The sequence below is a fragment of the Aquarana catesbeiana genome, linkage group LG05 (genome assembly GCF_042186555.1).
Source record: "Aquarana catesbeiana isolate 2022-GZ linkage group LG05, ASM4218655v1, whole genome shotgun sequence".
Classification (NCBI taxonomy): Eukaryota; Metazoa; Chordata; class Amphibia; order Anura; family Ranidae; genus Aquarana; species Aquarana catesbeiana.
The window spans coordinates 641061860-641083221 of NC_133328.1; the positions used below are offsets into that span (position 1 = coordinate 641061860).

The following is a 21362-nucleotide window of genomic DNA, read 5'->3' on the forward strand; positions in this document are numbered from 1 at the left end:
GACAGACTGACCTGGCGGGGGATTATACTGGGGGACAGACTAACCTGGGGGGATTATACTATGGGACAGACTGACCTGGGGGGGATTATACTGGGGGACAGGCTGACCTGGGGGGGATTATACTGGGGAACAGACTGACCTTGGCCGGGGATTATACTGGGGGACAGACTGACCTGGGGGGGATTAACCCTACTTTCTCTCCTCTGAAATACCCACCATTATTCTTGGTGACTTTGACATTCCTGTCAATGTTAACAGCCCAACTACAGCTAAACTTCTCATGCACTGTATTCGTCTGTTTTCTCCCATTTCTCTGAGGATTGCAGCAATTTATAGGCCTCCAGGACCGGTATCGCGCTTTCTTGATGACTTTGCTGCCTGGCTACCCTACTTTCTCTCCTCTGAAATATCCACCATTATTCTTGGTGACTTTAACATTCCTGTCAATGTGAACAGCCCAACTACAGCTAAACTTCTCAACTTAACCTCATCTTTTGACCTAACCCAATGGACACGTACTTCCACTCACTCCAATGGTATACCCTTGACCTTGTATTCTCCCATCTCTGCAACCCTGGTAACCTCACCAACACCCCCTTTCCTCTATCTGATCACAACCTCATTACTTTCACTGTATCCTTGCCTCCAACCACCCATCCCTCCAAGCAGCAAACAATTACTTTTAGAAACCTTCGCCACTTTAACCCTTCTCTTCTCTATTCTGCTACTGACCACCTATATGACACAATCTCTCCCCTGTCCTGTCCTGACCTGGCCACTTCTGTCTACAACAGTTCACTCTCATCATCACTAGATGCACTTGCTCCTCTAACCACACGCAGAATTAGGCCCCGACCGTTACAACCGTGGCAAACTGACAACACTAGAAATCTCAAGAGACATTGCCGTGCTCTTGAACGACTGTGGCGTAAAACCAAATGCCTGCAAGACTTCACCCTATATAAATCTGCCCTTCTAAAATACAATTCATGCCTCCATGCTGCCAAACAAGCCTACTTTGTCTCTCTTATTAATTCCTTGTCATCCAGTCCCCGTCGGCTCTTCTCAACCTTTAACTCTCTGCTTTGTCCACCACCCCCTCTATCCACTAACTCACTCACTGCCCAAGAGATTGCCAATCACTTCAAAGACAAGATCGATGCAATTCGTGAGGACATCTCCACTGTGCGTACGTTTTCCCCACCCATCATACCTTGCCCAGCAGCACATTCAACACTCTCCTCTTTTGAATTGGCTACTACGGAAGAGGTTACAAAAATTTTCTCGGATGCCCACCTAACCATTGTCCCTTGGATCCTGTTCCCTCACAACTACTACGGTCACCCTCTTCTTCTATCCTATGCTCCCTCACCCACATCTTCAATTTCTCCCTTTCTAGTGGCATTTTCCCCTCCCCTCTAAAACATGCGCAGATCACTCCCATTCTTAAAAAGCCCTCACTGGACCCTACCGACCTGAACAACTTAAGACCCATCTCATTACTCCCATTCACCTCTAAACTTCTAGAACGCTTAGTCTACAACCGTCTTAGCTCCTACCTCAATGAAAATAACCTTCTTCACCCCTTACAGTCTGGCTTTCGCTCGCAGCACTCCACGGAAACTACCTTACTAAAACTCACTAACGATTTACTAACTGCTAAAAGCAACAGCCAGTACTCCATACTCCTACTACTTGACCTCTCTGCGGTCTTTGATACTGTTGACCACCCGCTCCTTCTCAATAAACTTCATTCCCTTGGCCTCCGAGATTCTGCTCTATCCTGGTTCTCTGGCTATTTATCACAGCGCTCCTTCAGTGTCACCTACAACTCTGTCTCCTCCTCTCCATTGCCCCTTTCTGTGGGGGTCCCCCAAGGCTTGGTTCTTGGACCCCTTCTCTTCTCTATCTACACCTCCTCCCTTGGTCACTTAATAACTGCCCACGGCTTCCAATACCACTTATACGCTGATGACACCCAAATCTATCTGTCTAATCCTCACCTCACTCCTTCAGTCTCCTCTCGCATTACTAACTTACTAACTGACATATCAGCATGGATGTCGCACCACTTCCTTAAACTAAATCTCTCTAAAACTGAGCTATTAATATTCCCCCCCGCCCGTGCCCCCCTCCATGACTTTTCCATCAAAATCAACAATGCAACCAACAGTCCCTCCCCTCACGCCAGGGTACTGGGTGTAATCCTAGACTCTGACTTGTCATTTCAGCCTCAAATCCAATCGTTGGCAAAAGTTTGTGGAATTCACCTCCGTAACATCTCTAAAATTCCCCCTTTTTTAACAAATGAAACCACCAAGCTCCTCATTCACTCCCTTGTTATCTCTCGCCTTGACTATTGCAACTCCCTTCTCATTGGCCTACCTCTCCATAGGCTATCCCCTCTTCAGTCTATCATGAATGCTGCTGCCAGACTTATCCACCTTACCAACCGCTCAGTGTCTGCCAACCCTCTACTTCAATCCCTACACTGGCTCCCAATCACCCAGCGAATTAAATTCAAAATTCTAACCACAACATACAAAGCCATTCACAACTCTGCCCCAAGCTACATCACTAATCTTGTCTCCAAACATCATCCAAATAAACCTCTCCGCTCTTCTCAAGACCTCCTGCTTTCAAGCTCTCTCATCTCCTCCTCCCATGCTCGTCTCCAGGCTTTCTCCAGAGCCTCTCCCATCCTCTGGAACTCGCTACCTCCATCTATCCGGCTATCCCCTACTCTTGCTACCTTCAGGCAATCCCTGAAAACTCATCTCTTCAGGAAAGCCTATCACGTCTCCAACTAATCTCCTACCACTTCCACCAGCTCATTCCCCACAGTTACAACCTTTTGTACCACCTGCCCCACCCTATTAGATTGTAAGCTCTTCTGAGCAGGGCCCTCTTAATTGTATTGTATTGTATTATAACTGTATTGTCTCCCTTTTATATTGTAAAGCGCTGCGTAAACTGTTGGCGCTATATAAATCCTTAATAATAATAATAATAATAATTATACTGGGGGACAGACTGACCTGGGGGGACTATACTGGGGGACAGACTGACCTGAGGGAAATTATCCTGGGGGACAGACTGACCTGAGGGGGATTATACTGGGGGAAAGACTGGCCTAGGCGATTATACTGGGGGACAGACTGGCCTGGGGGGATTATACTGGGGGACAGACTGGCCTGAGGGGGATTATACTGGAGGACAGTCTGACCTGGGGGGGGTTATACTGTGGGACAGACTGACCTGAGGGGGATTATACTGGGAGACACACTGACCTGAGGGGGATTATACTGGGGACAGACTGGCCTGAGGGGGATTATACTGGGGGAAATCCTGACCTGGGGGGTATTATACTGGAGACAGACTGGCCTGGGGGGATTATACTGGGGAACAGACTGACCTGGGGGGATTATACTGGGGGACAGATTGGCCTGGGGGGATTATACTGGGGGACAGACTGACCTGAGGGGGATTATACTGGGGGACAGACTGGCCTGGGGGATTATACTGGGGGACAGACTGGCCTGGGGGATTATACTGGGGGACAGACTGGCCTGGGGGATTATACTGGGGGACAGACTGACCTGAGGGGGATTATACTGGGGACAGACTGACCTGGGGGATTATACTGGGGATAGACTAACCTGGGGGGGATTATACTGGGGGACAGACTGGCCTGGGGGGATTATACTGGGGGACAGACTAGCCTGGGGAGATTATACTGGGGGAAAGCCTGACCTCGGGGGGGAATATACTGGGGGACAGACTGGCCTGGGGGGGATTATACTGGGGGACAGACTGACCCGAGGGGGATTATACTGGGGGACAGACTGGCCTGGGGGAATATACTGGGGGACAGACTGGCCTGGGGGGATTATGTTGGGGACAGACTGACCTGGGGGGATTATACTGGGGGACAGACTGGCCTGGGGGGATTATATTGGGGATAGACTTACCTGGGGGGATTATACTGGGGGACAGACTGACCTGGGGGGATTATACTGGGGACAGACTGACCTGGGGTGGATTATACTGGGGGCCAGACTGACTTGAGGGGGATTATACTGGGGACAGACAGGCCTGGGGGGATTATACTTGGGACAGACTGACCTGAGGGGGGTATACTGGGGGACAGACTGACCTGAGGGGGTGTATACTGGGGGACAGACTGACCTGCGGGGGTGTATACTGGGGACAGACTGACCTGGGGGGATTATACTGGGGGGCAGACTAACCTGGGGGGATTATACTGGGGGACAAACTGGCCTGGGGGATTATACTGGGGGACAGACTGGCCTGAGGGGGATTATACTGGGGGGCAGACTGGCCTGGGGGGATTATACTGGGGGACAGACTGACCTGGGGGAGATTATACTGGGGGACAGACTGACCTGGGAGGATTATACTGGGGGACAGACTGACCTGGGTGGATTATACTGGGGGACAGACTGACCTAGGGGGGATTATACTGGGGGACAGACTGACCTGGGGGGATTATACTGGGGGACAGACTGACCTGAGGGGGATTATACTGGGGGACAGACTGACCTGGGGGATTATACTGGGGGACAGACTGACCTGGGGGGGATTATACTGGGGGACAGACTGACCTGGGGAGGATTATACTGGGGGACAGACTGTCCTTGGCGGGGGATTATACTGGGGGACAGACAGACCTGGGGGGATTATACTGGGGGACAGACTGACCTGGGGGGGATTATACTGGGGGACAGACTGACCTGGGGGGATTATACTGGGGGACAAACTGACCTGAGGGGGATTATACTGGGGGACAGACTGACCTGGGGGGATTATACTGGGGGACAGACTGACCCGGGGGGAATATACTGAGGGACAGACTGACCTGGGGGGATTATACTGGGGGACAGACTGGCCTGGGGGGATTATACTGGGGGACAGACTGGCCTGGGGGGATTTTACTGGGGGACAGACTGACCTGGGGGGGATTATACTGGGGGACAGACTGACCTGGGGGGATTATACTAGGGGACAGACCGACCTGGGGGGGATTATACTGGGGGACAGACTGACCTGGGGGGATTATACTGGGGGACAGACTGACCTGGGGGGATTATACTGGGGGACAGACTGACCTGGGGGGGATTATACTGGGGGACAGACTGACCTTGGCGGGGGATTATACTGGGGGACAGACAGACCTGGGTGGATTATACTGGGGGACAGACTGACCTGGGGGGACTATACTGGGGGGCAGACTGACCTGAGGGGAATTATACTGGGGGACAGACTGACCTGGGGGGTTTATACTGAGGACAGACTGACCTGGGGGGATTATACTGGGGACAGACTGACCTGGGGGGATTATACTGGGGGACAGACTGACCTGGGGGATTATACTGGGGGACAGACTGATCTGGGGGGGATTATACTGGGGGACAGACTGACCTTGGTGGGGGATTATACGGTGGGACAGACTGATCTGGGGGGGATTATACTGGGGGACAGAATAACGAATGAGGGAATATAATGGGGGACATACTGACCTGGGGGGGATTATACTGGGGGACAGACTAACCAATGAGGGATTATACTGGAGCACAGACTGACCTGGGGGGAGGGACTGTACTGGGGGACAGACTGACCTTGTTTGATTCAACTACGTTCTTTAAACCTTCCCCCATTATTAACACAATTTGGCCACACCCACTGTTCGTCACGGGACGCTACATGCACTGCAATACTACTCTTCTTGGGGCACTCAAAAGTGTCCCAGATCTTTTACAATCCTATAGTGTAAACTGCAAGAAAAAAAAATTACTGCTAAAGTGTTCGGATTTGGCTTTTGATGAAAAGGTGGCAGCCCCCAGTTGTCAGACATTTTAGGCTACTAGAGGCTCATTTGTTTCTTCCTGCTTTTAGTCCTGAAGGGAAGTCTGGTATCGGGAACTGTCCATCAGATTTTTATCTCCAATCTTCAGTTTCTAACAAACCCCTGGCCTGCTTGGAGTACTGGGACTTGTGGTTCTCCAGAAACATTTTAAACCGGTTTCCATCCATCTTGGCCGAGTCCTCTCTATTTTTATCTTATTTGTATGTTTCTTTCTCAATCTTCATTTCTTTATGTTCTCATGAATATTTTGTGTCTTTTTTTTTTTTCGTTTCACATTAACTTACTCTGACATGTTCTGATGATATCTGTAATTAGAAACATTTTGCTGACTTTGATCCATCCGAGACGGCGAGTGAAATCTCATTTACTGGTGGGTGGAAGAGATTGTTTCATGAAGAAGAGGATGAAGATCATGGGGCGTCCGGACGGAGACACATGTAAGGCTCAAATAATAGAAATGGAGCGGGAATTAACATATTTATAAGTGTGTGCCGGAGATAAGAAGCCGTAATAATACGATGATAAACATCATAGAGATTTACTGCGGAAATAGGCCGTGTATGATCCGTGTATGATCCGTGTATGATGCGTGTATGATCCGTGTATGATTCCTATTCTATACGAGAGATCCAACATACAGACAAATAAATGTTATGTCTGAAATTCTACCTGAGAACAGCCGTGACCGATGTGATCACGTATCTTCATCACAAATGTCATTCATGGTCCACCTAATTCTTGTTTTTCTTGGTTTTCACATATTCGTAATCTTCTACAAGGAGGGGAAAAAAGAGATGGGAAGAAAGGCTGATATAAAGCGGTGTATTTTTAATCAACTTTGTAGTGGTGTCTATCCCCCCCCACCGTAGGGGCCGCTGAAAGCTGTGGCCAACCTGTCACCCTGCCCTTCCCAATCACTTTTGAGACAATGAACAGTCCATGTGATTGTTTTGTTATTTTATTGAGGGATTTTAACTTAAGAAAATAAATAAAAATAAATAAAACTTAAAGTAAAAAAATAAATAAAAATGTGTGAGCGCCCCCCCCCCCCTTAATCCAAGTATGAGCAAGCATCCCTCCTCCCACGAACCATAGTAGGCCACAATCCATCAACATAGAGAGGGACCCCCAGTAAATAAACTTGTCCATATGTTGACACTTAGAAATAAGACACCCAAATGTTTGACAAGTCCTTTATTAACTGCTTGCCAACTGTATAATTTATATACTTACGTACGTGATGCGGCACTTCCGGGTAGGGGGCTGGCGCCGCTGGCGACCTGGTTCTGCTAGAATTATACACAGCAGATGCCGATCAGCGGGTGCTGGCCAATAGATGACCGCCGGCACCCACCGATCGGCGAGAAGACACACAGGACAGTGTTCTGCCTATCTAAACAAGCCAGAGCTCTGCCCTGTTTCCTCCCTGTCCTCTCTGGTTTGCCTCTCCAGTCCTCCCAATTGCCCATGTCACTCACCAGCCCTCCTGGCTGCAATCCGGTGGTTCCCTCTTGAAGAATTGACCGGCAAGGCTAGCTCCCGCTGTCCTCTCCGACTCCACACTGTGCCTCCTGTTCGGATCCCTCATGGGTTCTTGAATGGCTCCGTCCTGCACCGGAGTCCCAGGCCCAAGGTCACCCCCCCCACCCAGACTGGGGAGTTCCCCCCCAGGACCCAACAGCCTAGTACTCCATCCTCAGTTCTTCCACTCGACAGCTCCCGACAACTCCTCTCCAGCTGGGCTGACCCTGGGTATTTCAAGGAGGTCTGCCAATCCTAGTTGGGGATTTGTCAGGGCTTCCTGAGACACCCCAGACAGCTCCACCTCTCTCCCCCTCCTCCTCTTCTAGAATCCTCTAGAACAGTGGTTCTCAACCCCTCTAGTGCTGTGACCCCTTGATAAAATTTCCCAAGTTGTGGGGACCCCTAACAGTAAAATTATTGTCAGCACCCAAGGCAAGACAAGTAATTGGTACCCCTAACCCACGGACATTTATCGCTCCCTGAGTCCCTTCCACTTGTACAGTATTAAAACCTCTTATGGTACATTTTAGGGTGTACCACTCTTTCTCTTTGTTCTCCTTTCTTTCCCTTTTCTCTCTCTCTATCTCTATTTTAATTTCTTGTTTTTTTCCCCTCCCCTCTCTCTAGCCGTTTTTCATGTTTTTTTCTCTTATTCTTTCTCTCCCTTTTATCTTTGTTCCTCTATTCCTCTCGCTTCCATGTATTCTCTATTTTTATTCCTTCTCTTACTCCAACACCAACTTGGGTGCTCTTGATCAAGGTAATCTGCTGATCTGAGAACTGTAGTGGTGACTTTTAACTATAATCACAGGTAATGTTACTCACTGTGTCTCCGACTTTGTGGTATCTCGTAGCAGTGACACCTATGCCGAAATCAGGAGATAGGGTCTCCTCCAGCCACTTCACATTCCTCACCAGTCAGCTGACCTCTAGTCTCTGCCCCCAGTCATGCCGTGAACTGAATGGGGGGCTGCAAAGAGGTTGAGTGGGTGGCCCTGGGCTCCAGGAACAGCCCTGCAGGGCGGACGCAAAAAGGCTGGGAGAGTGGCGCGGGCTTTAGGAACAGCCCAGGATTCGGCCACCCCTGGCAAATGATCATTTGACCCCCGAGAGGTCCCGACTCCCAGGTTGAGAACCACTGCTCTAGAAGCAAGAGGGAGGTGACAGTGGAGCGATGCTGTCTGTGAGTCACAGCTGCTGCTCTGAGCCACTCCCAGCCCACACAGATCAAGACAAATATGCCTAGCTTCCAGCTAGACCTGCCTAAATGTACCTGAACTGCAAAAATCCCCACCTCTAGCACCTACCTAAGTAGAGGGTGCTACAACTTGAATAGCAATTCACCCAGTGACCTACATGTTGTCAGGGCTGGGCTCAGCCCTTCCTTTTCTGAGTTGGCCGCTCAGCTGTCGTCTAATTGCCCGCTTCCATCTCTCTCCACCGTTACTCAGCTGTTATTGATATCCTGCTCGTCAGTCCTGCCTACTTAAGCCGTCCAGTCCAGAGGAGCTCTGCCTTTGCCTTGGTCAACATCACAGAAACGTTCTCCAGCGATCCTGTTCAAGACCTGCTTTGCTGACATCCCTCCTGGCTCCAGATCCTGCTTGCTGTTCCACTACATTGATCCCTGACTTCTGGCTTGGCTGACTATCCGTTCCGGTTACTGAACTTTGGCTATGGTTTTGACTACGTTTGTTCTTTTTACTTTTATTATTAAACAAGTGTGATTTAACTGTACTTCTGTCCCGACCTGATTTCATGGTTTCTGACACATGTACATTGCTAATGGTACATAAAAAAAAAAAAAAGAAAGCCAACTCTTATTAGGCTATTTCCTATGCTGGTCAAATGTTTTACATTGATTTAAAACAGAAATTACTACACTTGGCCACTGGATGGCACTAAGTATCCTAGAAATTTCCTTTAGGGTTTCAGCCCATCTATTGTATTTTTCAATAGTTCAACCACTTGACCTCCGGAAGATTTACTCCCCCTCATCACGGCCAGGCCATTTATTTTGCAATACGGCACTGCGTTATTCTAACTGATAATTGTGCGGTCATGCGGCGTTGTACACAAACAAAAATGTATGTCTACTTTTTCCCACAAATAGAGCTTTATTTTGGTGGTATTTGATCACCCCTGCATTTTTTTTACACTTTAAACAAAAAAAAGACTGACAGTTTAAAAAAAAAAAAAAAAAATATTTTTTACTTTCTGCTATAAAACATATCCAAATAAAAAAAAAATCGAATTTCTTTATCAATTTAGGCCAATATGTATTCTGCTACACATTTTTTGGTTAAAAAAAAAAAAAAAAACCCAATAAGCGTATATTGCTTGGTTTGCGCAAAAGCTATAGCGTCTACAAACTATGGTATATATACTGGAATTTTCTTTTTTTTACTAGTATTGGCGGTGATCAGCGACTTATAGCAAGACTACGATATTGCGGCAGACAATTGGACACTAAATGACACTTTTTGGGAACCAGTAACACTAATACAGGGAAAGGCGTTAAACATCTAGGGGTGATCAAAGCCATGGTTTGGTGAATTTATACAGAAATATGAACACAAAAGAGGTATGGTGTGTATGGGTTTTGCAAAGTCAGCAGATAGAGTATTTGTATCTGTTGACTTAGCATTTTTGGGGGAGGGAGGGTTCCAAATGAGTTTGGGCCCCAAAAAATGGCCTCTTGCACTCTGCCTGAATTTGGGGACAACAATAACATTTGTACACATTTTCGGGGTTTTTTAGGGTAAGCCCCAAAATGTAGCTGACAAAAAAAAAAGTTAAGTGACTAGGCTAGGTGTGTATGGGCCCAGGATAGCATGCTGGGGAGGTTAGTGAAGGAAAATATGCATGAAGGACAAAAAAGGAGCAGGAAAAGATTACAGCATGCATGAGGACAAAGAGGACATTCACAGCATATTACAATATTGATAATTATGTAATAAATAAATACAATACATTGGCAAACATTAATACATAGAATGTGATCTTAAAGGTAAAAACTTACCCTGATATAATCCTTCTGCAGGACTTGTGTAGCACTCTCTACCAGAAGGTAGGTGCTAGTAAGGGTTGTTTTACTAGGTTTATTCAGCACAGGAAAATTTAGGCAGGCCTATGCTGCGCGCTAGGCCTGTCTATTTTGATCTGGGGGCTGGGAGTGCATAGTTGCCAACTGTCCCGGATTTCCTGGGACATTCCCAGGACTTACACTCCATTCCCGAATTTTTGGTGTCCCGGGAAATGTCCCGAGAAATCCGGTTTTTGATTTTCGCCGCCACTGCCGCCCGCCGCCGCTAGAGGTCTGCTGCCAGCAGAGACATTGTCTCCGCCGCCCGCCATCTTGAAGAAGCTCAGGAAGACGGCTGGGGGGGGCTAGACGGAGCTCCTCCGTCGCCGCCCACCCTCCGCCCCGCTCCGCCTCACCCCGCTTACCCCCGCCCCACTGCCAGTCTGTTATGGAAAGGCGCGGGGGTTTTGCCATGCGGTATTCGACAAGACACCGGCGGACACCTCTGAGGTAGGGAAGGGGGGTCACACCGCTGTGGGAATTTGTAAGGGGGGCTCCACTGGGGACACACCTGATGTGAGGGGGAGCTCCACTGGGGACACCTGATGTGAGGGGGGCTCTGCCAGGGACACCTGATGTGAGGGGGGTCTCCGCCAGGGACACCTGATGTGAGGGGGGGCTCCGCCAGGGACACCTGATGTGAGGGGGGGCTCCGCCAGGGACACCTGATGTGAGGGGGGCTCCGCCAGGGACACCTGATGTGAGGGGGGGCTCCGCCAGGGACACCTGATGTGAGGGGGGGCTCTGCCAGGGACACCTGATGTGAGGGGGGCTCTGCCAGGGACACCTGATGTGAGGGGGGGCTCCGCCGGGGACACCTGATGTGAGGGGGGGCTCTGCCGGGGACACCTGATGTGAGGGGGGGTTCTGCCGGGGACACCTGATGTGAAGGGGGCTCTGCCAGGGACACCTGATGTGAGGGGGGGCTCCGCCAGGGACACCTGATGTGAGGGGGGGCTCCGCCGGGGACACCTGATGTGAGGGGGGCTCTGCCAGGGACACCTGTTGTGAGGGGGGCTCCGCTGGGAACACCTGATATGAGGGGGGCTCCGCTGGGAACACCTGATATGAGGGGGGCTCCGCTGGGGACACCTGATGTGAGGGGGGGCTCTGCCGGGGACACCTGATGTGAGGGGGGGCTCCGCCGGGGACACCTGATGTAAGAGGGGGCTCTGCCGGGGACACCTGATGTAAGGGGGGGCTCTGCCGGGGACACCTGATGTGAGGGGGGCTCCGCTGGGGGCACCTGATGTAAGGGGGGGCTCCGCTGGGGGCACCTGATGTAAGGGGGGGCTCCGCTGGGGGCACCTGATGTAAGGGGGGGCTCCGCTGGGGGCACCTGGTGTGAGGGGGGGCTCCGCTGGGGGCACCTGATGTAAGGGGGGGCTCCGCTGGGGGCACCTAATGTAAGGGGGGGCTCCGCTGGGGGCACCTTGTGTGAGGGGGGCTCCGCTGGGGGCACCTGGTGTGAGGGGGGCTCCGCTGGGGGCACCTGATGTGAGGGGGGCTCCGCTGGGGACACCTGATGCAAGGACGGACTCTGCTGGGGGCACCTGATGCAAGGACGGACGGCTGGTGGCTGGCGACGTGGCTAGTGACACACTTGGGGCTCCCACTGATTCTGCATTATGGTGAGTTGAATGATTTCATTCTATATTACAATGTAATAATAGAAATAATGCACTTCAATCATCCTGACACCATAACAACCATGGTGCCGGGATGATTGAAGTGCTAACACCAGGTGTTTGGAGTATCTTTATCTGCTGATTGTTAAACTTTCTAGAATACACATATTTTTATTGTGTAGGATCTGGGGCTGCTGTCCCGTCATTCCCCTCTCCCCCTTTCCCTCTTCATCCCTCATTCATCTCAGACTCTAACCACACCCTCTTGAGCCACGCCCATTTAAGCCACGCCCACTATGACGCGTAAACCACGCCCATTTTCTGCCGCGCACCGCACTTGTATATTTTTCCAAAGCCACGCCTACAAATTAATGCCCTGCCCCCTAATTATTTACGGCTCCGCCTACAGCCACAAAAGTGTCCCACATTTTTTTTTTACAATGTTGGCAACTATGGGAGTGGTTAGAGTAGCAGTGGTTGTGACCACCTGGGCTCCAGTTCTGAGGCGCCTCCCCTGCTTCCAGGGAGAATGTTCTGGAAGAGGAGGCTGAGCCTAGAGCTGGAGTGGCAGGCAGCACATGTGGGAGCTCTGACCAATCCCTAACTGGCATTGGCAGGGGACGGGCCTCATATATATGCTGAGGTCACATGCTGCTGGGGTGGAGTAGTCGACTGGGTGACGTGAGGAATGGAGTGCTAGACAGCCGCAGGAGCACACCCCCGTCTGGGGAGGGGGGTGTAGCGATCGCAGGAGGAGGCCCAGGGAGAACTGTGAGGCCAGTAGAACTGTGAGGGAACATTGCCTCTACACGGTCATTGGCAATGTCTCTGTCACCACACTTGTCGGTGGCAGGGAACTCCTGGACCAGAGGGGCAGGAGAAGCTGTCAGAAGGCATGGTCCGGGCAAGTTCCTCATCAAGGGCTCAGGGCTGGAAGGTCGGTGAGTGTCACCACAGTGGATGGCTGGAGGTGCCAGGGATTCTGTGAGGGAACTCTGCTTCACTAGCGGAGTCTTCATCGTGCACACGGTGGATGGTGAAGAGTCCTGGATCAGAGAAGAGACTGTGGGGAGTTGTGTGTCAAATCAGTGTGGCCGGCTGGCACATGGTTTGCGAGTTGGACTGGCTGGGAGCAGTAGTCCATTTCCTAGAAGATAGACCTTAACCTACTAGGCCTCAGGGGAGAGGTTCTGCAGGCCTCAGGCCTAGTAGCAGTGAGTCACCAGAGCCATTAGAGGGGCTTATTCAGAGTGAGTTCTTCATACCCATTAGAAGAGGATGTGTTATACCTTAAACGTAATTACAAGTTGTGCAGGAGGAGACCAAGTGTGCAAGGAGAAGCAAGTTTGGCCAGGTGATGAAGAGAACTAAGACCATTGCTTTTACACGGTCAAAAGTGATGTTTCTGTCCCTCACATGGTGACAGATAGAGAACTTTTAGGAACAGCAGTCTGCATGGAGATGCAGAAGGTGTAACAGTCTGCAGGGAGCTTCAGCAGAAGATTTTGACTTAGTCAAGTGTGCAACTTCTTCAGGCTTCAGGCTCTAACTATGATCAAAGTATACTGAAATCTGGAAATATGATGGCAATGATTATTTCTATGGGCATCCCATATCCCAATCCCTATTCAAGTTGTACCCCCCCCCCCCAATAAAACAACAAAAACAAAGCTTGCAAAAGACTGTTCATTGTCTCTGGAAAGGATGCATGAAGTCTGGCAGTGGGGTGATTTGGAGGATTGTTTGTCAGTAGTGCTAACACCATGGCTACACTTGAATAATGGCTGAGCAGGTCTCTGGAATAATGAGTCCCAGAGCCTGGGGGGGGGGGGGAGATCCCAGTCGTAAACTTCAGGTCCTGGAGACTTCTCCCCGTCGCCAAGTACTGCAAGGTGGCTATGAGCCTTTGCTTGGGAGAGATGGCAAGCCTCATGCATGCGTCCTGCTTCTTAATATAGGGAGGGTCACCAAAGCCAAGAGTTGGTGAAAGCAGGGGTCCGTCATCCGGAGATAATATATTCTCCTGGATCGCCTGCAGCAAAGGCATATGACATAATTGGTCACGATTAATAAAGCAACCAATTTTTGGTCCAAGAACTCCTCCTCCTCCAGTTCCTGGACTGGACTTGGGTCAAAGCAATAATTCCAAGGTCAATAATAAATAACACATTATCTCCTCCAAGAAGAGAGGAGCAAGGGGGGTGGGACTTTATTTATCTCCTCCGATTCTGCAACATGGCTGGTTGGCGAACTGAAAAGCACAAAATGAAAAGCGCGAATCAACACTTACCAAACTTCTACTAACACGAAATTAGCTGAAGGAGCCCAAAGGGTGGCGCTTGAGAAATGAACTTCCTCTTTATAGTCTCGTAGTACATCTAGTTCATGTTTGTTGGCCAACAATTGTGTACCGTTAGTATGCAAGACAAGTTCCTGGTACAAGCCCTTTGGACAAAAATCAGACGCTCGGTTGGCCAACAATCGGATCATGTGCTATAAACTTCTCCACAACTTTATCCCTGATCCAATTGGTGTGTTCCTTGGCTTCATGCTGTTCGTTCAATAAGGTTCTCTAACCTCTGAGGGCTTCACAGAACAGCTGTATTTATACCAAGATTAAATGACACACAGGTGGACTCTTTCGGTCAGCGGTCATCAACCCTGTCCTCAGGGCCCACTAACAGGCCAGGTTTTATGTATTACCTTGGGGGGAGATGCAGACTACAATACTGCAATCACTGAGCAGCAAATGATATCACCTGTGATCTATTTCAGTTATCTTACAAACCTGGCCTGTTAGTGGGCCCTGAGGACAGGGGTTGATGACCACTGCTGTAGGTGACTTCTGAAGGCAATTTTTTTCCACTAGATTTTTTTTGTTAGGCGTATCAGAGTGAGGCTCTGTTCACACCTAGACATTTTTGGGCGTTTTTCTGCTCTAAGCCTCAGCTCTAAAAAAACACCCCAACAAGAAAAATCCCATTCATTTCAATGGCCCCTGTTCACATCTGAGCGTTCTTTCACCTAAAGCAAAACGCCGGTCGCTCAAAAAAAGCACAGTGTCTTTTTTGGCAGGTTACAGGCGTTTTTCATTCTTTTTACATCGGTGACCTTTTTGACCTGTGTAAAATCGCGGTAAAAATCGCGCCTGAAAACAATACGCTCAGGTGTGAACGGAGCCTAAAAGGGGGGCTGAATACAAATGCCCCCCCCCCCGCACTTTGCACATATTTATTTGTAAAAAACGTTGAAAACCATTTATCGTTTTCCTTCCACTTCACAATTATGAGCCACTTTGTGTTGGTCTATCACATAAAATCCCAATAAAATACATTTACGTTTTTGGTTGTAACATGACAAAATGTGGAAAACTTCAAGGGGTAGGAATACTTTTTCAAGGCGCTGTATGTCCTGTATAATAATAATAACTAGCCAAAAAAAAAAAAAAAAGAAATCGAAAACGCATGTTAAAAAAACCCGCAAAATGCGCCAGAAAAACGCATCAATCGCAACATGCCTAGGTGTGAAATACGGAGCTGCATTCATTTGTGTCTTTTATATCTGCCCCGGGATTCAGCTTTAATCCATTCGTGTCCCTCTCTCCCTGTATCCGATGTAGAAGGTCTCGGAAAAGTTGGCGGTATCTCCGAACACCTGAGAGATACTTTTCTGTCTTTACAGTAAGAATACGGAGGGGCGCGCGTCTCTGGGAGAAGATCGGAGGGATGGCTCCTCGTCTGTATTGTGTCCTGGAATGTTCTCCACCCCCCCCACCCCCAGCCAGTGTAAGTGACACTCATTAATAAGTGATTCCCCTGGGAAGCTGTGTGCAGCTCAGTCTGCAGGAGGCTGTGCTGGAGAAGGGAGGTTGGTGGCCATCAATCACCTGGCCTGGGAAGACAGAGAGGAGGAGGAGGAGGAGGAGAAGGTCCACAGAGCAGGGAACATGGCGAGGATGTGGGATCAGCAGCACACCATTCTCCCTGTACAGCTCCAGAGATTCCTATGTTTCCTCTCCGTCTCCATCAGATGTGCGCGATGCCAGATGATACCGGTAAGTGCCGGAGGGGAGGGGGGGGGGACCCTGGGGGCATGGATACTCATGGAGTTATTTAATAAGGCAGTTCAAAGGAAATGATTATGTGCAAAGAGCAATGATGAAGTGTAAAAGGGTAATGAGCATGTGAAAAGGGCGGTGACAACGTGCAAAGGGCAATGGTGACGTGCAAAGGGCAAGTTCCCTGGGCCCCCCGGAGACATGGATGCCCAAGGAGTTGTTTAATAAAGGTGTTGCAAAGAGCAGTAAAGATGTGCAAGGAGCGGACGGTGACATGCGAAAGGGTCATCATGACGTGGAAAGGGCAACGATAAGGCGCAGGGGGCAATAGTAATGAATAAAAGTGTAACGACCAGGGCTTTTTTTGAGTGGGAACGCAGTACCGGCACCTTCAGCATGGAACGTATTATTATTATTATTATTATTATACAGGATTTATATAGTGCCCAACAGTTTACGCAGCGCTTTACAATATAAAAAGGGAGACAATACAGGTATAATATAATAGAATACAAGAGGATTTAGAGGGCCCTGCTCAGAAGAGCTTACAATCTAATAGGGTGGGGCAGGTGGTACAAAAGGTTGTAACTGTGGGGAATGAGCTGATGGAAGTGGTAGGAGATTAGTTGGAGACGTGATAGGCTTTCATGAAGAGATGAGTTTTCAGAGATCACCTGAAGGTAGCAAGAGTAGGGGGATTGCCGGACAGGTGGAGGTAGCGAGTTCCAGAGGATGGGAGAGGCTCTGGAGAAATCCTGGAGACGAGCATGGGAGGAGGAGGTGAGAAAGCTTTAGAGTAGGAAGTCTTGAAGAGAGCGGAGAGGACATTTTGGGTGATATTTGGAGACAAGATTGGTGATGTAGCTTGGGATGTATGTAATGGCAAAGGGTACTACAGTGTGCTGGAGGGTCTATTGATGCTGGCTGCTGAGGGATCTATGGTCGCTGGGGGATCTATTGCTGTGTGTGGGGGGGGTCTGTAGTTGCTGGGGGTGTCTATTGTTGATGGGGGGGTCTATTGTTGATGGGGGTCTATTGTTGATGGCTGCAGGGAATCTATTTTATTGCTTTTCTTATTATCAGTATAAAATTCCATACAGATTACTGGGTTCTGTATTCTCTACTGGAAGGTGGGTAGGGGGTGGAACCAGTGGATGGTGCTCAGAGGTGGGTAGGGGGTGGAACCAGTGGATGGTGCTCAGAGGTGGGTAGGAGGTGGAACCAGTAGATGGTGCTCAGAGGTGGGTAGGGGGTGGAACCAGTAGATTGTGCTCAGAGGTGGTTAGGGGGTGGAACCAGTGAATGGTGCACAGAGGTGGGTAGGGGGTGGAACCAGTGAATGGTGCTCAGAGGTGGGTAGGGGATGGAACCAGTGGATGGTGCTCAGAGGTGGGTAGGGGATGGAACCAGTGGATGGTGCTCAGAGGTGGGTAGGGGGTGGAACCAGTGGATTGTGCTCAGAGGTGGGTAGGGGATGGAACCAGTGGATGGTGCTCAGAGGTGGGTAGGGGGTGGAACCAGTGGATTGTGCTCAGAGGTGGGTAGGGGAGGGAACCAGTGAATGGTGCTCAGAGGTGGGTAGGGGATGGAACCAGTGGATGGTGCTCAGAGGTGGGTAGGGGATGGAACCAGTGGATGGTGCTCAGAGGTGGGTAAGGGTGGAGACAGGGGGTGATATGGAAGGAGGGAGTACCCGCACCTATTCCCTGAGCAAAAAAAGCCCTGGTAACGATGATGTGCAAAGGGCACTGGTGATGTGCAAAGCAGTAATGGTGATGTGGAAAAGGGTAATAAAAACATGCAAGGGGCAATGATAATGTGCAAAGAGCATTGATGATGTGCAAAATGATAATGATGTGCAAGGGGCAATGGTCATGTGAAAAATGGCAACGATGATGTGCAATGAGCAATGATTACGTGCAAAGCTCAATGGTGACATGCAAAAGGCAATGATGATGTGCAAAGGGCAGTGAAAATTGTGCAAAGGGCAATTATGACATGCAAAGGGCAAGTGTTGGGGGTCCTGGGGGTATGGATGCTCATAGAGTTATGTAATAAGGCAGCGTAAAGAGCAATTATGACATGTAAAGGGCAATGGTGATATGAAAAAGACAACAATGATGTGCAAACGGCATTGAGGGCATGCAAAGGGCACTGAGGACAAGCAAATGGCAATGGGAATGTGCAAAGGGCAATAATGATGTGCAAAGTGCAATAGTGATGTGCAAAAGACAATAATGATGCGCAAAGGCCAATGGGGATGTGCAAAAGACAGCAATGATGTACGAAGAGCATCGAAGGCATGCAAAGGGCAAAGGGGATGACCAAAGGGGAATGGGGATGTACAAAGGGCAATGAAGATGTGCAAAGTACAGCGGGGGCATGCAAAGGGCAATGGGGACGAGAAAAGAGAAACAATGATATGTAAAGGATAATGATGACGTGCAAAATGCATCAGTGCCATGCAAAGAGCAATGGTGATGTGCAAAAGAGAACCATAGCATGCAAAGGGCATGAGTGACATGCAAGGGGGCAAAGGACAACGAGGAGATGCAAAGGACAATAATGAAGTGAACAGTGTCAGCGTGACCATTTGGTCCTCCAGCTTTCATTTAAGACAGTTAAAACCTTGATCGGTAGTGGAACGTGGGGGTCCTGAATCTCAGACATGGCATTGTGGGATGTTCAGTCCTGAATCTCAGACATGGCATTGTGGGATATGGGGTCTTGAATCTCAGACATGGCATCATGTGGGGTCCTGAATCTCAGACATGGCATTGTGGTATTTTCGGTCCTGAATCTCAGACATGGCATTGTGGTATGTTCGGTCCTGAATCTCAGACATGGCATTGTGGTATGTTCGGTCCTGAATCTCAGACATGGCATTGTGGTATGTGGGGTCCTGAATCTCAGACATGGCATTGTGGTATGTTCGGTCCTGAATCTCAGACATGGCATTGTGGGATGTGGGGTCCACCTATGCTGCTCATGGAATGTAATGGACACACAACCTCGGGTCATCTTAGTGTAATGATGGGTGTCAATCGGGAAGGTGGGTCCCGGGTCTCTTGGGTGTCAGTCGGGAAGGTGGATCCTGTGTCTCCTGGGTGTCAGTCGGGAAGGTGGGTCCCGGGTCTCTTGGGTGTCAGTCGGGAAGGTGGGTCCGGGTCTCTTGGGTGTCAGTCGGGAAGGTGGATCCTGTGTCTCCTGGGTGTCAGTCGGGAAGGTGGGTCCCGGGTCTCTTGGGTGTCAGTCGGGAAGGTGGGTCCGGGTCTCTTGGGTGTCAGTTGGGAAGGTGGATCCTGTGTCTCCTGGGTGTCAGTCGGGAAGGTGGGTCCCGGGTCTCTTGGGTGTCAGTCGGGAAGGTGGGTCCCGTGTCTCTTGGGTGTCAGTTGGGAAGGTGGATCCTGTGTCTCCTGGGTGTCAGTCGGGAAGGTGAGTCCCGGGTCTCTTGGGTGTCAGTCGGGAAGGTGGGTCCGGGTCTCTTGGGTGTTAGTCGGGAAGGTGGGTCCTGTGTCTCTTGGGTGTCAGTCAGGAAGGTGAGTCCCGGGTCTCTTGGGTGTCAGTCGGGAAGGTGGGTCCTGTGTCTCTTGGGTGTCAGTCGGGAAGGTGAGTCCCGGGTCTCTTGGGTGTCAGTCGGGAGGGTGGGTCCCGTGTCTCTTGGGTGTCAGTCGGGAAGGTGGGTCCCGTGTCTCTTGGGTGTCAGTCAGGAAGGTGGGTCCCGGGTCTCTTGGGTGTCAGTCGGGAAGGTGGGTCCGGGCCTCTTGGGTGTTAGTCGGGAAGGTGGGTCCTGTGTCTCTTGGGTGTCTGTGTCTCCTGGGTGTCAGTCGGGAAGGTGGGTCCCGTGTCTCTTGGATGTCAGTCAGGAAGGTGAGTCCCGGGTCTCTTGGGTGTCAGTCGGGAAGGTGGGTCCCGTGTCTCTTGGGTGTCAGTCGGGAAGGTGGGTCCCGTGTCTCTTGGGTGTCAGTCAGGAAGGTGGGTCCCGGGTCTCTTGGGTGTCAGTCGGGAAGGTGGGTCCCGTGTCTCTTGGGTGTCAGTCGGGAAGGTGAGTCCTGTGTCTCTTGGGTGTCAGTCAGGAAGGTGGGTCCCGGGTCTCTTGAGTGTCAGTCGGGAAGGTGGGTCCCGTGTCTCTTGGGTGTCAGTCGGGAAGGTGGGTCCCGTGTCTCTTGGGTGTCAGTCGGGAAGGTGGGTCCCGTGTCTCTTGGGTGTCAGTCAGGAAGGTGGGTCCCGGGTCTCTTGGGTGTCAGTCGGGAAGGTGGGTCCTGTGTCTCTTGGGTGTCAGTCGGGAAGGTGGGTCCCGGGTCTCTTGGGTGTCAGTCAGGAAGGTGGGTCCTGTGTCTCCTGGCTCCGGTCCATTAAGTATCTTTCTAGAAATTAAACAAGAATGTGTAGATCCTTTCTAGGAGACGTTCCAGTTTTTATTTCACTCCTTTTGTAGCTCATAATGCTCCCTATACAGGGGGCGCCACTCCTGGTGTCTCCATATACCGGAGAGTCTCTCTTCCTGAGCTTTACCTTTTCACTACTACAAGTCTACCAGACAGCAGTTGTCTCATTGAAGATGACAGACTTCTAGCTTTCCTGATGATGTTAAATATGCTCCAGTCTCCTCACTGACAGCCGGACACCACGTGATCTGGGGTGACAAGGATTGATGTCATAAGAAGTTACATTTCTGTTACTGAAAAAAAAAGTCTTATAATAATCAGTGCTCTTTAAGGCTGAACTCCAAGACAATATAAAAGATTAATGCAGATCTGGAATCATTGGAGTAAGAACCTCAACCCGATAGAACACCTTGAGGATGAATTAGAGCGGAGACTGCGAGCCAGGCCTTCTCGTCCAACATCAGTGCCTGACCTCACAAATGCTCTTCTGGAAGAATGATCAAACATTCCCATAGACACACTCCTAAACCCTGTGGACGGCCTTCCCAGAAGAGTTGAAGCTGTTATAGCTGCAAAGGACGGAGCCAACTCAATATTGAACCCTACGGACTAATGCTGGCCATACACTATACGAAAAATCGGCCGAAAAATCGTTCGTATGGACACTTCGTTCGTTTTTCGGCAAGTTAGTGGGTACAAATCGATAATCGTTTGTGACGTTTTTGTGGAAAAAAAACGAACGGCATGTTTGGAAAATTTCTGCCGAACGTACGATAAATTGCAAGGTTAATGT

At 50.0% G+C, this 21362-nt stretch overlaps 1 protein-coding gene across 3 annotated transcripts in view; it reads left to right on the forward strand.

Annotated features, from left to right (window-relative positions):
* The first annotated feature begins 15410 nt into the window (after nucleotides 1–15410).
* The window catches only part of TMIE (transmembrane inner ear), a 139873-nt gene continuing 133921 nt past the window's right edge, over nucleotides 15411–21362 (forward strand). The window contains exon 1 of one of the 3 annotated variants that reach the window (XM_073632441.1): nucleotides 15411–16178. In XM_073632441.1, the coding sequence (XP_073488542.1) occupies nucleotides 16071–16178 (108 nt within the window). In that variant the 5' untranslated portion in view covers nucleotides 15411–16070. The remainder of the gene's footprint in view (nucleotides 16179–21362) is intronic. The other 2 variants (XR_012244578.1, XM_073632442.1) reach the window with 2 other exon arrangements.